Raw genomic sequence first — 16,000 nt, forward strand, 5'->3', positions numbered from 1 at the left:
CATAATCATGCTACTTTTGCTCTGTCTGTTTTCTCTTTGCTTCCTGCTGATCATCTTACACCTTTCCCCTGTCAGGCTGCGTCCCGAGTCGCAGACGTCTATGTTTTGCTTTCCGGTTGAGGCAAAGAACTTTGCTCGCTCACTGCAATGACACTTTACTCATAGTCAAGTTCGTGATCAGCAGGTTTATGATGATTCCAGCAGCCAGGATCAATAGCATCCCAGCCAGAGCTAAACCTCTTCGCAGAACCAGGCTCCTGAAGGAGGGCTGGACTTCCAGCGAAACCTCTTCTGTGTCAACCAGATACATGGCGTCTCTCACGCTTAGCGAATGATCTGCGTCTTCTGATTGGGGACCTGTTCATGGAAATGTGAAAGACGCACATTTAGACTCTTTTGGAACATGATGTGTAACTGTTAGCTTGTCTGAAGCTTTATTAAAACAGAAGAGACCAGCTAATGAGGACTAAACAGACAGGAGTCCATTGTTAAGCGTCACCCAGAGACCTCGACAAAGTGATTCCAATGGTTGTGAAAATTTTACATGTAGGAAAAGCAAAGTAGTTTCTCCCCAGGTTAGGGAACAACAGACCATATTTTTACCCACAGAGAGAGCAAGGCTTTTGGCTGAGCTGCTTGCTGGGTATTTTCTGTGGAAGCATTGGGTTTGAGCTCGTTTACACTGTTCGTCAACATGCTTGAGAAGGAGCTGAGGGGAAGAACAGTTCTTTTGATGTGCCACAAGATACATGTGGAGACGGCTGGGTGAATGACTGAATGTAGTGTGAAGCACTTTGAGGTCCTCTGGACTTGTGTACAAGTACAGGCCTTTAGCATTTTTACCATGGGAAGAGCTGCTGCTTATTTTGGGGAAGTCAACTGGGGAAAGTACCTTCTGGCTGCCTTGTTGCAAACGTTTGTACAGTAAGCATTGGTAGTTATACACGATGCAGTTTGTACTTTCCCAGAATTAAAGTGTCGAGGTTTTTTTTCTTGAACTTAAACTGTACTTTCTGAGCTTATTTTCTAGAACTTTAATTATACTTTTTGAACTTGGAGCTTACTTTGCTGTACTTATAGTTCTTGAACTTAGAGGTTACTTCCCAGATATTAGGAATTACTTCTGAAAACCTGGCTTGTCTACTAAATTCTACCCCTCTTATATTTTTATATTCTTTCTGGACTGGAAAAATATTGGAGCCCCAGAGAGTGTCTTTAGGGATGTCTGGCTTTATGGGCTATTATAAGGATGACTTAGCAAAAATGTTTAACACAGTAAATTGTGTTAAACATTAGGGAAGTGAAACTTTAATGGAACATTATGTGCCGACTTCTTTTAATCTTTAACTGAAAATCATAACATTTGCAGAAAATGAGACATTTGTATGAACTAAACCATTCTTGAGACGATGCCTATGAAGCATCTGACAACTTTCCTGTGACTGAAACTTACATTTAAACCTGCAGTATAACTTGCTTCCCACTGTCTTGGTTTCACCCGTGCACACACAGTGGATGCTATCCAATGAATAATCATTTCCCTCTGAAGGTGATCACGTATCACTTTGTCTGTTTTCTCCTATAGGTGACCCTGGTCTGATGACCACATGATAGAAACCAAAGGAAAAGGAGAACTATTGCTCTCTTCTTTTCAAGCTTCCTGATAATACTGATTGTTGGCCTTGTTTAAGTTTTTCCCTGTTTGTTTGTTGTTGGGTTAAGGCTATAGATGGGAAACTGATTCTACAACCTTCTTTGGGCTGTTGTAGGTGATTGTTAATGACGAATAATCTGTTGTTGTCTTTGATTAATAAATGTCTGTTAGTCGTGACTGCATTGTGTTGATGGTCTCATATTGGTACACATTGATAGAAATCCTCTACATGAATGGAGAAAAGTAGTAAAGTATTTCTTTCTTACTTGTGTCTGAAGAACTGCCCATCACGCCTGCTCTGATCCGAGCCTGAAAGATAAAATCATGTTTAAATCAAATGTTATTGAAGAAAAAAAAAATCTTTGATGTTTTAGAATAAGCAACATTTTAACTTGAAATGCGAACCTCTGTTGTAGCCGTCTTCCAGTTCATCCTGAGCAGATAGAAAATCAGGAATGTGGATTGCAGTGACACACAGGTAAACAGCCCAGTCCATAGACCTTGGTAAAAAAAGATATACATCATGTCGGATCAATTTTAAAATCTAAATAAAGACTTAGAATTTCATTGTTTTGAGACACTTTTTAACTTTAAATCTTACCCTTTATTCCTTGTTTGGCAGCAAACATCAGGGGGATTCCAATAGGAAATCCGATGCCATAAAATCCCAAGAAGTAGCAAATAGCCCCAACTCTCTGTTTACCCGCCCCTCTGATGATCCCACCAGAGGCAGCCTGGTTGTGTGGTGTGTAAAAGAAAAGATTAGACTTCACAAAAAGTGAAGTTACACACCCCTCTAAAAATGGCAGCTTCTCGTAATGTAAAAATTTAGACTGATTAGGGTGAAATACAGCAAAAGTACACATGGAGAGCAAAGGGAACGTTTACTCTAAAGGAACACAACCAGCGCTTGCCCAAAAGTCCTACAGCTTCTTCGTTGTTCCTGTTGGACGATTGGAAGATTCGCCAAAAAGTTTTTATCTTTTATCTGTGCCAGTTTTTGTTATGTCAGCATCATCAACATCGTTCTTTTTTACTGATCACTATTCTCACTTTGCCACAGAGTACATACACTGAAATGCTGTTAATTCTTTTGTAACCCTCTCCTGATTGATGCAAACTGTGGTTTGAGCTGCAATGCACATCTGAGAAAAGACATTAGTCTAAGTCATTTGTCTTGGTGGGATAAAACGTGTGCACACTTATGCAAACAAGTCATCTTAGCATAATCTTTTCTTTACTCTTTCACGTTAACAGATTTGTTTTTCAATTGAACACATACATTAAAAGGTCTAAAATGTTTTTCAGTGATTTACAATGATATAATTGTCATCACAAAGGCTTCAGGGGTATGTGCATTTTTTAGATCTGCTTTTCTTTGAGTATACTTTTGTGATCTTTTAAACATTTTTCTGTAGGAAATGACAAAGATACTTACAGACATGGCATCCAGGATGATGAATGGAGCGTAAAAAGATATAATTTCTGCAACCCTTTCCCTAATTTGCCTGAAAACAAAATTATATATAGTAAATATCACTGTAGTACTATTATGATAATCATGAAGATACAAAAGCTATTCTTATTAATCTCATTAACAAAAGTGACTGTTTTTCTTCCTGAAATTGCACAGTGTAGATCAGTGTTTCCCAACCCTGGTGTTTTAGATGTTCCCCTGCTTCAACACACTTGATTTCAATTGATGGCTGATTGGGGTGTGTTGAAGCAGGGGAACATCTAAAACATGTAGGTCAGTGTGCCTTGAGGACCAGGGTTGGGAAACACTGGTGTAGAGCACCTGGTTACAAATAACACAAACCTTTGGACCTAGTTTTTATGTCGCACAGTATGTCAGCCAGGTTCACAGGTTTACAATTAGATGCGGCCTACTCTGAGTTATCTCTTCAGTAGTCGAGCGTGACTTCACCTTTCACAAACAGGACTGACTCCAGTTGGTTTAATGTTAAACATGTACTTACTCATCATATGTGAAGATGTAAGAGATATGATTCTTTAGACACCCGATGAGGACTGCCAAGCAAACGGACACCGATCCTGTTGTAAAGGGCAACATGCCAAGTGAGCTAACAACACACACTTACTATGCTGCTGCTAAAGAACATGTATAGAGATTGTGGGAAAAGACGAACTTTTACTTTATTAAATCATGTTTTCACATATTACGTTAAAGGTTCCAAGCTTTCAGATCCTGTGAAAAAACTCATCATGTGAATGAATGCCATAATAATTTTGCTCAAGGCATCTAAATGGGGGACATATTATACCAAATTCAGAAATTTTACACTTTTTTATACTTCCATTTGGATTTCTACTGCTTATAAAGGCAGCCCAAGAGCTACCAAACATCGAAAAGCTGGTTTTCTTGGTTGTGCAGGAGGCTCAACTAATGCTTTTCAAAGATCTACAGTTGTATAATTTCACATCCGTTTGCACCCATTTCCACATGTGTGTCTAAATGTTAAATTGGGGTGGAGGGGAGGGACCAAAATGTAATTTAACCGTACTTCAACCACATTATGATGTTTACACTAGAAACTAGACCAAAACACTTGGCATTATTTTGTGTTTTTGCAGTAAAAAGCTCATATATATATATAGATTTTTTTTTCTTTTGCCCTAGCATTGACTCAGCGTTTTACTACAGATGATTGGATCACTTTAAAATGTCTCAAAAAGTGAGAAAGAAGTCTAAATGCGTATATGATTTAAGTGCTCACTGACCTCCACAGAATATTGTAGCTTTCGCAGACAGCTTGGCCTGCTCCGTTTCTCCGGCTCCCAAAGCATTTCCGACTCTCACATTGCCTGCAACGCTGAAACCCAACGGGAACTACCACAACGTAAAAACGTTACCAATTTGAAAACCTTTTCTTCACTGCTAGCTTCAAAAAGCTCACCATGTAGGCAATATTTGCCAGTTGGTATACGACCGACTGAGTTCCAAGCTCAACCTCACTTATCAGACCTTTCAAACCGATACAGGTATTAGATTTCAAAGTTGTTTTAGAAAGTAAAACATCTTCACATTTGTAATTTGGGATAGGCCATTACCTGCCAGAAAACCTCCAATCTCATATGTCCACCACTCCACACACATCATGACCATTCCAGGAACAGCCAATTGGATATAAGATTTCCAGTCGGTGAGGCATTCTTTGGACCAGCCTATATATGACAGAAGAAAGGAAGTTAAATGCATATTATACATGGTTAGTGTTGTACAAAAACTTATTCAAACTCTTCAGCTCACATGGATTATATGAATAAAACACATTCATGTTTCAAATTTAGGCTAATTTATTAACAAATAAGATTGGCATGACCGTTAGGTGTTATGTATTCAATACTGACCACTCAAAGCACTTTAGACCAGAGCCACATTCACACACTGATACGCAGATTAGTAAGTAACATGTGACCAGACGAAGACAGAATTAAACCCATAACTAGATGTGTTCGGAAAAACTGCAATGGAAACACTTCTGTTCGCATCACACAAGTCACATGATCAACAGCCGGATGTCACAACTGGTGAAAATGATGAAAAAGACGACAACAGGAAGTAGTAGGAGGATAATGATTAGTTTTTTTTGGACAATGTTCAGCTGGCTCCACCAGAGCTCTCTTAGCATCACAGTTCATGAAAAATTGCGTGTCATTCAAGTGTATTGAGTCCACAGCTTTTCTGTAAATTGGCAGACTACAATAACCCAAAACAGTTATTGACACTCCCAGGTATAAGGGGTTTGTCACGCCAACGCCTGAATAAGACGCCAACCGCTGATGGTTGACAGATGATGAGCGCCAGCTGGCTTAAGTATCTGCTTAGCTGTTTAGCTGGCTGCTTAAGTGTCTGTTTAGCTAGCCTGTTTACATCTGTCACCACCATGCGTTTTAATGACTTATGTTCACAGTCTTATTCACATGTAATTTTAATTTTATTTCTTAATTGGTGGAAACAATGCAATTGCAAAATGGTGTTTGTTTTTTTACATTAACAGAATATTGACAAAAATGTCCGCACATTTGTAATGGAAACACAGCTTCTGTCAGCCATTCATCCATCTCTTCAGTTCAACTTCAGTTAATCGCCCCTTCCACCCTCAGTTTCCCCTGTTCTAATCAACCATTGGCTCCTTGTTCTGTAATTAACTCTTCAGCTTAAATATCTCTGTTGGTCAGCTCATCCTGTTTCTCACCAATCAGTTTCTTATGGTCCTGTAGTGATATGTAATTTTGGTTTTCCCAGTATTTGAATTCCCTTTTCAAGTAAAATAGTTTGTTTGCTGCTTTTCCCCTCCTGTCATTTGGGTCCTGCTATTCACCATTAAATAACATCACAATTATTTAGTCACCTGCCCAGGTTTTCTTGTGAAGACCTTTCCACATGATGTAAGCATAAAGGAATCCAGCCAAGGCAAACTCAGACAAAGTGTTGGCAACAGCGGAGCCCCTGAAGATCATATAAATATGCCCTTGTTTAATATGTAAATATATGCATTTGTGTAAAATACAATAATAAATGTGTGAGACACTCACGCTACTCCCATTTTCAATACAAAGAGCACAATGTAGTTAATGAGGGCGTTGAGCAGATTGACAATTAGACCTGTGATGACCTGCGGCCAGATGATGCCCTGAAATAAAAGTGCCACATGTTTTTAATTAGCAACTTAGCACGTTCAAAGTGACTTGTCTCCAACAAAGAAAGGACATAAGTTGATAAAAAATTCAATCGTATACACTCCATCCACCATCTGTAATCCGGCAGACATAAAAATTGATGGATAGAATTACTTTTTGTTCTCTTTTCTTTTTTATTTTCATTTCTTGTACCATACTCATTTAGGACGCTCTGACCTCTTTGCTATTTGAATTCATAGTTGACAAAAACCCCTTTATATCTGACCTGACATAATAAATTAATATCACATTTTGCACGTCTAATCTTTTAGGAAACGGGACGTGAATCACTATATAGTTCAACTCCACCAGATCTAAGTGCAATATTTCAGCTTATGTAGGGTTAAAATAATGGACCTACCTGGTTCTGGAGATATCGTGATTCTAAGGAAAACATGAAAGTAGCCTGTAATATGACAAAAAAAAAGATTTACTGAAGTTGTTGGCATAATTTCAAAAGATCTACTTTAATCAGCATCAACACCAGGTTTTGCTTTTATGCCGGAACAATTTTATTACAGGATAATAACGTCTACTGACTTTATTAATCTGATTCTTATGTCTTTATTTTATTGCTTGTGAACTGTCACAGAATGAATTTGTCTGAGCCGACATGCCAAGGTTTACATTCCTGGAGATGTTGTTCAGCATCTGCAAAAGGAGTCAGACTGTCTTCCCTAATGTTATCATCTTTTGTCCTTACTATGCAACTGTTGCTCTGTTTGTTGTCTGGCAGTTCTTAGTGTCTCATGTTGTAGTTCTCATAACATGTGAATGATGGTAATAGATATGACTCATTGATTTTTTTCCCCATAACGTTTTAAAGGGGCAGTATTATGTATTATACAATTATATTGTGCTATTCTGTAGCACAATCAAATAACTGTTAGCTTCAGTTGTTATAAAAATGCTGTATATATCAAATATATATATAAGAAATTTGACTTTGTAATTTAACGCCTTGCAATTTGGGCCTGTCTCTTTAAAAACTCCTGCTCTGTCTTCAGGAAGTCATCACAACATGGCTCCTCTATTAACCCTTTAGCAACTTTTTTACCAGCATTACACTGAGAAGTAGCTCGTATAATGAGCTCAGCAGATGTGCAGTTTCACCAGATGATTGCTAATTGCTGCTGGCTACTCTGAAGGAGCCGAGTGGGAGATATGCTCGGTGAGGAGGAAGCTTGAAAGATGCAGCTCCAAGGGGGGACTAGGTCCACCAAGGCGTTTTGCACCGCTGAATGGTTACCATGGGAGATTAAAGGATTTCTCAAAAAAGCACAAAAGAATCAAGGCAACACTTCAGGTGTGTTTTTAATGAAGAAATAACATTATAATATGATGTAAAGCTAAAAAAAGTTGATTGTACATAATACTGCCCTTTTAAAGTAGCTTACTTATGTGGGTTATAGCAATGAGAGAACAAATGTGAACATTAGCGTATGAACTTTACATGACATGAAGAGGCAGCTTAAGCCCCATAGTGTAAAGTATATGGAACTACTCTAAGCTTTATGATTTTACAGTGTTTGTTTCATTTATGAAACAAATTTCATTTATGATTAGAGGGTTAATATATAACTTTATATAACTGTGTAGTCTCTGTTTCCCGGTCAGACTAGAGTACAGAAGATAAAGGTACACAAGCATATGGACGCAAAACAAGTCAACAGATTAGGGGTGCACTGATTTATCAGCCAGCCGAGTTATCGGCGCCAATGTCCTTAATTTTGGGAGATCTGTTATCGGTCAATACTTTCATGTGAAGCCAATCTTATTCATCGATCTCATCTACCCCAGCAAAGAACCACTATTCTCTTCTACTTTCCCATGAGAGAAGTTTGACCGACAGACCAGTGCAGGTCATGTCTGCACGTTTTATTTAAATTTGGGGAACATTTAATGCAGCTAAAAGAATCTTTCTTCATAGTGTGAATTAAGAAATGACCAAAGTTTTAGTGTTTTATGGATGTTTTGTTCTCTGCCCAACATCCAGACTGTGACAGTACTAAACTTTTAGGACTTTCTATCTTAAATAAGCCAATTGGAGGCCTGGAATGTAGAACATACTCACTGGAAGTGATGGCATGAAGATTTTTACATACATCTGAGCCAAACTATGGAGAGATTTCACAGTCAAAAATCAAAGCAAGCATTATTATCAAGTCCAAGAAGCAAAGGATGGAGTGGTTCCTAAGAGACAGCTAGCTGACCTGGCGACTTCTGGCTCCTGTCTGACCGCCAAGAGAATGGGCTCTGTGTTGATGAGAATGGCCCAGCAGGGGAAACAAGCCAGCAACAGAATGAGGATGGACCGCTGCAGAATGACTCCGACTCTCAGGAGGTTACCGCTCCCATAGGTCTAAAAATATAGAGGGGATGTTTCAATCCAATGCAGAATGCTAAGAAAACTTCAGCCATGCCAGTTTGTTTAATATGTACATAATATGTACGGACTGTAAGTTGCAACATTTTTCACACGGTTTTAACAATGCGCATTTGCGATATCTGTATCAGTATCAAATACAGATATCTGATACTAATACTAGATCAGGTATTGGTGACAACGTGCCTGATTTATAAGGGTAGATCTACTCAGTCTAAATCTATGCTTTGTGCTCTGAGCAACATCATGCTTTATTTATTTCACTTAGAATTCCTAATCCACCTTCTGAACCATTTGAAAGAAGGTTTATTAAAGGTAGTCAATCTATTGCTTTCATCAGTTTCTTATATTACATTGGCTGTTATAATCCTAATTGCACTGACTGAGAAAACTAAAGTTTTGTTGTTTTTACATGTTTGACCAAGCTTGTGAAGCTGTTGGTGAATCTAAGTCTGCTGGATTGGTGCAAAGTTGGCACATAAATTTGTAATTTGGTACATTTATGTCTGTGTTTTTGTTTTTCTTAAAAAGAGACATTCGAAGTCAGTTTAGCACTGATTAGGTTCGGTATTGCCTGATACTAAACATCAGATATCAGTATCGGAAGTCAAAAAAGTGGATCGGTGCATCTCTACTTATTGTACATATTTGTGTTACCGATTCATATTTCATTAAATGTTAAAATATTTCTGTGTGGCCTATGCATATGTACATGTGTCTAGTTATTAGTGGTTGATGCTCATACCTGTGATATCAGCGTATCACATGCTGATGCCAACCCAAAACCAATGGATATACCTGTGACATTAATCATCTGCGGAAGTAACAAAAAACAAAAAACAAAACAAGGACTGAACTATTTAATTGGTTCATGACATTTAGTTCAACAGGAAGTTGTTGTTGTTTTTTTTTTACTTACAGCTATGGCCAAAGACACTCCCGCCAACTCTGTCTTCCCAAGATGGCCGCAAAAAACTGTACTGACAAAACTCAAAGCATACCCCATTAATTGGGCCAACATCTGAAAGTCAACATACACAGAAATCGGAGACAACTCAAACATATTTGTAAGTTATTACTTAGAATACAATTGTACCCATGTAGATTGCTTAACCTTTCTCATAGAACACACATACAGAGGTATTTTTGGTGCAAAACTATTTGTGGAGGATTAGTGACTCGCATATGCAGTTTTGCGGAGTTGCATTCACTGACTTGTGTCTGCGTTAAGAAAAGAAAAAATACAAAATAAATATCTGCATGAAGATTTTAATACAGAAAGATTATTATACATTAGTTTTGCTGCAAATGTATTGGACTGAGTGTAGCAAAAAATATTAGAGCAATACTTTTACATTTTATCATTTGTGGAACATAATCTGTGAAGTGGAACAGTATAGTTTTGTGTCTGTGAATGATAAAGAAATATTCGCAAGTTTTTTTTTTTCTGACATAAGAATGCAGATTAATTTTGCACCATTTGGATCATAACTAAGATTTTTTTTTAAGTGTGACTCAAATAATATAATTTGTGTTTTGTGCTGAAAAGGGGGAATGGTTGTAACTGCTGTTTTGTATTTGTGAAAGAATGAAGGGTGGGAGAATCTACAATTACAAAACTCCTAAAGAATTTTTCTCAGCAACTTCAACTTCTCAGTTACAAGAGAGAAGTTGAAGTTCTCTCTTGTAACTTCAAGAGAGAACTTGAAGTTACAAGTTCTCTCTTGAACTAAGAAGTTCAAGAGAGAACTTGAAGTTACAAGTTCTCTCTTGAACTGAGAAGTTCAAGAGAGGGCTAGAAAATGATTTAGTTAACGTATACTAATAAAGGGGCGACGGCTCATTTAAACACAGAACGCTTACCACTGGTGCGGCCAGCTTGGACATCTCTTTAATTTCACCTTTAAAACCCAACGGAACCAGCGTGCGGATCTGTCTTACTGCCCAACACTCGGTCCACGCAGGAAAAGGTGTCCTCTGAGCGCTTCCGTCCATGTCTGAGATCAAAACTAGCTTCACAGTCTCTCGGCGCGTCTTTAGTAAGAACTTTTGATTCGTTAAGCTTCTCTTCCTTATGAGGAAAAAATGACAAGGAAGAGCTTCTGGAGAAGTCAGCGCACATCCGCTAGTTCTCTGGTCTTCCGCTGTTATAGGTGGTCCTCTTATGTGGGTCAGCTGTGAGAAGCTGTTGCCAGGTGACCCAGTTTATCGCCCGTGACTTCGCCTACCAGGAACGTTTTTTTGCCCTGTTATAACAGCGTACACGATTCCTTGAAAGCTCTCCTGGTCAGATGCGGAATGTGAACGTGAAAAAACGCGACGACTGATGAAACCCGGTGTAAACTGTCGTATAACGTCACGCGGGTGAACCATTCCCTCTAAATTGTAGGACAATTCCGGTGGATATGAAAGTTAATCATAACTCACCTTCTTTTCGTTTCCTCTTTCTTTCTTCCCTTCTTTCTTTCTTTCTTTCTTTCTTTCTTTCTTTCTTTTCGCAAAATAGAATTGATATAGTTATTACAATAAATTATAAAGGGATGGTATGTATTTTTTTTTACAGAACATATACAATGTTGTCTTCAGAATTTTTATAAACATACTGTATGTATCAAACATAACCTAAAACAAATTTGACGGCACAGCTGACTCCTTAAAATTGACTTATGTCCCTTTGAGATGCTCCTACTCTTTCCAACATTCCCGCTTCAGTATGTCATCACAACAAATGCTACTCTTAATATCGTTTAACCTTTATTTGGAGAGCTGGACTGAGCTGTAGCAGTAGATGCAATATTATTATTAAGCATTACTATTCTTACCTGAGTAAAATTTGTGGATATTCAACCCAACTTCAATGAATAAGGAAAAAACAAACATTTTAACCAAAATGTCCAAGTCACAGAATTTGAACACATGCTTTGTTGTTCTGATTCTGTCTGCTGAGCCTGTTGCCCACATCATTCAGTTTAAAAGACATTATAGATAATGCCATATGGTTTGGCTGATTTGCTAGGTATACTAACAAACAATTGAACAAATGAAGTCAGTAAAACAAAACGTCCTCTGAGCAGCAAGGTATTACAGTGATCCTACGAATTCTGGGGAAGAAATGTTTCCTGTAGCAACTGTAAGCGACCACCAGAGGGAGCTAAATGCCAGCTAACCAACCTTACAGTAGGCTACCCCATGTTACGGTGGGTTTAAATAATGATTTAGTAGTTTTAATTGATTAATTTAGTTTACAATTGTTCAAAAATAAAAAAAAAATAAAACAAAGCCACGAATATAAGCGCAATTTTCCTAGAGAATTTGCTTAATTTCATAGAAACTTATGAGGCTCGTATCAGCACCAATAAAACATTACCTAATGAAACAAACCCAATCACTTGTGTAAATAGCACCACATTACTTAATAATTTGATCACATCTATGGTTAAAATCAAAATTACTTATATCCTTAACAGATTTTGATTTGAAGTTATTTTCATTCAACAAGAAGTTCATAAAGGCTTTTTAATAATCAGTTGGAAATCATCATTGCAGTAATGAAGCACCCAATAATAGCTGACCAGATTTTCTGCAATGTTTCCAGTTTTTGAGGTTGGAAGACCTTTGTCGTCACCCAAACTTTTAGCTCCCACCCGACTCTCAACAGATTCAAGTTGGGATGTCAACAAAACATCAACAATACTTAGAGTCAGGAAAAACTTTTCAACTGAATTAAATGATTGCTTCATTCAGTCAAAATCTGTGCGAATAACTTCTCTAAAATTATTTACACATTTCAATGAAATACGATGTAAAAAAAAACAACAAAAAAACATTTTAATTTCATTTAACTTTCTTTAGTGACCATATTTTATTTCATAATTGCTTAAAAAAAGGTTTGAATTTTTAAAAAAAATGCTGTTAATTTTCATAACTAAGTAAAGTAGTGACTGTAGAAAAAAAGTATTTTTAGTATATTTTAGTTTTTGGAATGACTGTTGCAACTGTGCACTACTTTAATATGGTAAAGAAAAGAATCTATGAAATTGAATAAGATGAAATATTGTGTACATCAGAGGCATCTCAAAGTATACTTTTTAATCATCTGAGTGTTTATTAGTTCAAATGACTTACGTTTTTAAACAAAAAGGTAAGCAAAAAATGTATTTTGTTTTGAACAATAATATGCTAGCTTTGCTGCGCTACCGAAATCTGAAAGTATTTGCCAGTTTTCTCTTAGACTAAGGAAACATAATATGTTAACTTTATATTTGTGGCACAAATGCAGGTTTTTTAGTGAATTCAAGCCGATATAAAATTCACAAAAAGCAAAACTTATCACAGAGTTGGAGCTTTGCAGCAAACACCAACTCACGCTTTAGCTACATTTACATTTTCTCAAAAGAACAGAGCATATAAAAAAAATAAAAAGAACAAAGAAGCTCATCTCGCTTTTTTTATCTGCATCGGTCCTGTAGATACAGATAAATAAATAAAGATAGGTTGATGAACTTCAGCTAGAGATGACCTATGCCTGCACGTTTTTTTATGATTAAAGTTAAAAGAAGTAAGACGCTTACATAAATATAGCTTAACTCTAACTCCTGAGCTGGTAAAAGTGCCATTTAAATAAAACAATACTGAGAACCTCAGGGCGAGGAACCTAGTGGAAGGTTTGCGGAGCAGAACATAAATGAACTGTGTTTATACGATCATCTGTTACCCTGTGTTTGAGCAATTTTGTGGTGCAGGCAAAGCACGCCTCCAGAAACGGAACGTTCCCTAGCACGGCAACTCCTGGAGGCTTTTTTTTTCTTTTTCCCTCTAAGAAGTCACTCCAACCACATTTGCCCTACATTTTCTCTAACATAGTTGAACAGAATCTGGAAATGATCTTGTATCTCATACAAGTTCACTTCCAGACCTTTTTTTAAAAGACTTTTTTTAAACCATGAGGTTTAATGACATTTGTTGTTCACTTAGGGGACTGAAATTGAATTCAGTTTAGTTAAGCTCTGTGGGAAATTCATTTTGATTAAATTACCTTTATTTACAAAAATAAACCAAACTAAATTGATGGAATTATAAATCGGATTGAAATTCATATTGTGCTCCAGAATTCAACTTAATTTTAGAATTTTGATCCACTTTGAGTAGGCTGTATTAATTTGAATCAGATTAAACTGAGTCAAGTTGAAGTGAACTCAATTTAATTGAACTGATCTGAAATGACTCGTACGTTTGAACTGAATAGAATTGAGCAGTAGGGGGAAAAACTCTCAAGACCTGCAAGTTTGTATCTATGACAAATAACTAATAGTTCTCTGGTTCTACGCTTAAAATTTAATAGCAAATTTTAACCAGAACAAATAAAAGGCAGAAATATGATTAAAGCACTAAAACGGCAATAGTGCAGGACATAGCTTCTGGTTTCTGCATGTATTGCATTAATATTTCACTAAAACATAAGGATTGTTGAAGTTTGTAAAGATGGAGATCATTTTAAACAGTTTGTATTCCTCATGGTTTTATTGGTGATGCTGTTTAAATAAAAATCTGCATGTTCTGGTAAACACTATATTAATAAATCTCACTCTGTATTCCCTTGTGGCGATAACACACGCATAAGCCCTTATGTTGCACTAAATCTAATCCTGTACTAATCATAAACCAATGAAATCAAAAGTTTTTGAGCACTTTTATTTTTCTTTATTGTATTTGTCTTTGTGAGTATTTATGGTTTTTATCTGTTATTTAAGATCTATTAAAGTGTAATAATTTACCAAGAATCCCATCGAGGTAAATGATTATAAAAGGAACATTAGCTGGAAGGATGTTCATGAATGTACTTTGGCCCCCGGCAGACAAAGGAAGAAAGAATCTCTGTCCTGTCCCTTGGATATTTTAGCCTCTAAATTGGGCTCTCCAATTGCTAAGAGAGGCCCGTGTTTTCACAAACGTCTTTATCCTCAGCCGAGGATTGATTTTTATCAGACAAGCAGCGCATTGTGCCTGGGCGTAACCGATACAGCGGAGACGGGAAGGTGGCTCCAAAGCATCCTCTTTGCAAAGATACTTTTAAAATACAACAGGTGCATGAAACAAAAAAACGCCTGTTTGTGTGGTGGTCACTCATTAAGCTAGCTCCTTGCTTACTCTGCAACTAAAAAGGAATTCCTCATTGAGTCATTTTGGGTTACAAAAAGCTGTTGTTTTTCTTTTTTCTTTTTTGCTTATGTCAGCTCAGCTGCGTGAAATCCAATCAAAGCAAGCAGGAGTTCAAAGCCACCCATGTATATTTAGTCAATAGAGTGGACTATAATACATAGGGATGTGTTGGAATTGGATAATGAGTGGGTGGCACGGAGGCAGCAAAGAAAGAGAAAGGCACTGTAATTACAAAAGCATTCTTCCCAATTGGGATCCGAGATCATAGAGGTCTGAACGACTCTTTGCACTCGAGCGCCTGTTAGACGACGACCGTCTGATAATTGTCCAACAGCAGAGAGTTCAGGACTTTTGTTGTTGTTGTTTTTTGTAACCCTTGCATTCATGTTTTCTTTGAGCACATTGCCAGCAGCGAGGTCAGGTGCAGTTTTCTGTCACATGCGAGAGTTTAAAGTTTGCTGCAATTTCAGAGAAGTCATGTGGCGTTCATCTTTTGGTCGCATTGATTGCTGCAGCGGTGTTTCAACGGTTCAGCCGGAGAAAATCAGACGGCACAGCTGCTGCTGCTGACGTTCTCACTAAAACCTGGAAGATGGAACGTGTCACCCCATTTCTGAAGTCCTTCCACTGGCTCCCTGTAGCTCAGAGAACAGAGTTTAAAATACTGTTGATCGTTTATATCAACTTTATTCAACTTTATTTAAAGACGCAAAATAGGTCCATAGAGTAAAAGAAAAACGAACGACTTAGTACCGCATTACATTAAAGATCTGCTGTTGTTGTATCAACCTCCCAGCAGATCTCTCAGGTCTTCTGGTTCTGCTCTGCATCCCCAGAACCAAACATGGAGAAGCAGCATTCAGCTCCTCTACACCACAAATCTGGAACAAACTTGGCGATAACGTTTCCTTTGTAGCTCTGGTTGTTTGTTTAGGGTCTTTATCCAGCTTGACCCAGTCTCAAACCTTCGGAACCTCGAACAGGTTTTCTTCTACCATTATCCTGCATTTTCTCCATCTATTTTCCCAATACCAACTGGATCTATTCTTCCACCATGTTTCAAAGGTCTGACGGCCTGTTTTTTATTATTAATGGGT

At 37.5% G+C, this 16,000-nt stretch overlaps 1 protein-coding gene across 2 annotated transcripts; it reads right to left on the reverse strand.

Annotated features, from left to right (window-relative positions):
- Positions 1-32: 32 nt before the first annotated feature.
- On the reverse strand, positions 33-11,091 carry slc47a3 (solute carrier family 47 member 3). Of its 2 annotated transcripts, XM_007554339.2 has the most exons (17): positions 10,608-11,091; positions 9,664-9,765; positions 9,490-9,558; positions 8,572-8,720; positions 8,433-8,475; positions 6,720-6,764; positions 6,215-6,312; positions 6,031-6,128; positions 4,727-4,840; positions 4,573-4,640; positions 4,397-4,505; positions 3,634-3,709; positions 3,093-3,162; positions 2,256-2,388; positions 2,060-2,154; positions 1,921-1,963; positions 33-357 (listed from the first exon to the last, which is right to left on the reverse strand). In XM_007554339.2, exons 1-17 carry the CDS (start codon positions 10,737-10,739, stop codon positions 140-142), a joined length of 1,662 nt encoding a protein of 553 aa, XP_007554401.1. In that variant the 5' UTR covers positions 10,740-11,091; the 3' UTR covers positions 33-139. The 2 variants fall into 2 exon arrangements, with proteins under 2 accessions (XP_007554401.1, XP_016528128.1); XM_016672642.1 differs by lacking the exon at positions 9,490-9,558.
- Between the last annotated feature and the right edge of the window lie 4,909 nt (positions 11,092-16,000).

The sequence above is a fragment of the Poecilia formosa genome, unplaced genomic scaffold (genome assembly GCF_000485575.1).
Source record: "Poecilia formosa unplaced genomic scaffold, Poecilia_formosa-5.1.2 Scaffold63, whole genome shotgun sequence".
NCBI classification, from domain to species: Eukaryota; Metazoa; Chordata; class Actinopteri; order Cyprinodontiformes; family Poeciliidae; genus Poecilia; species Poecilia formosa.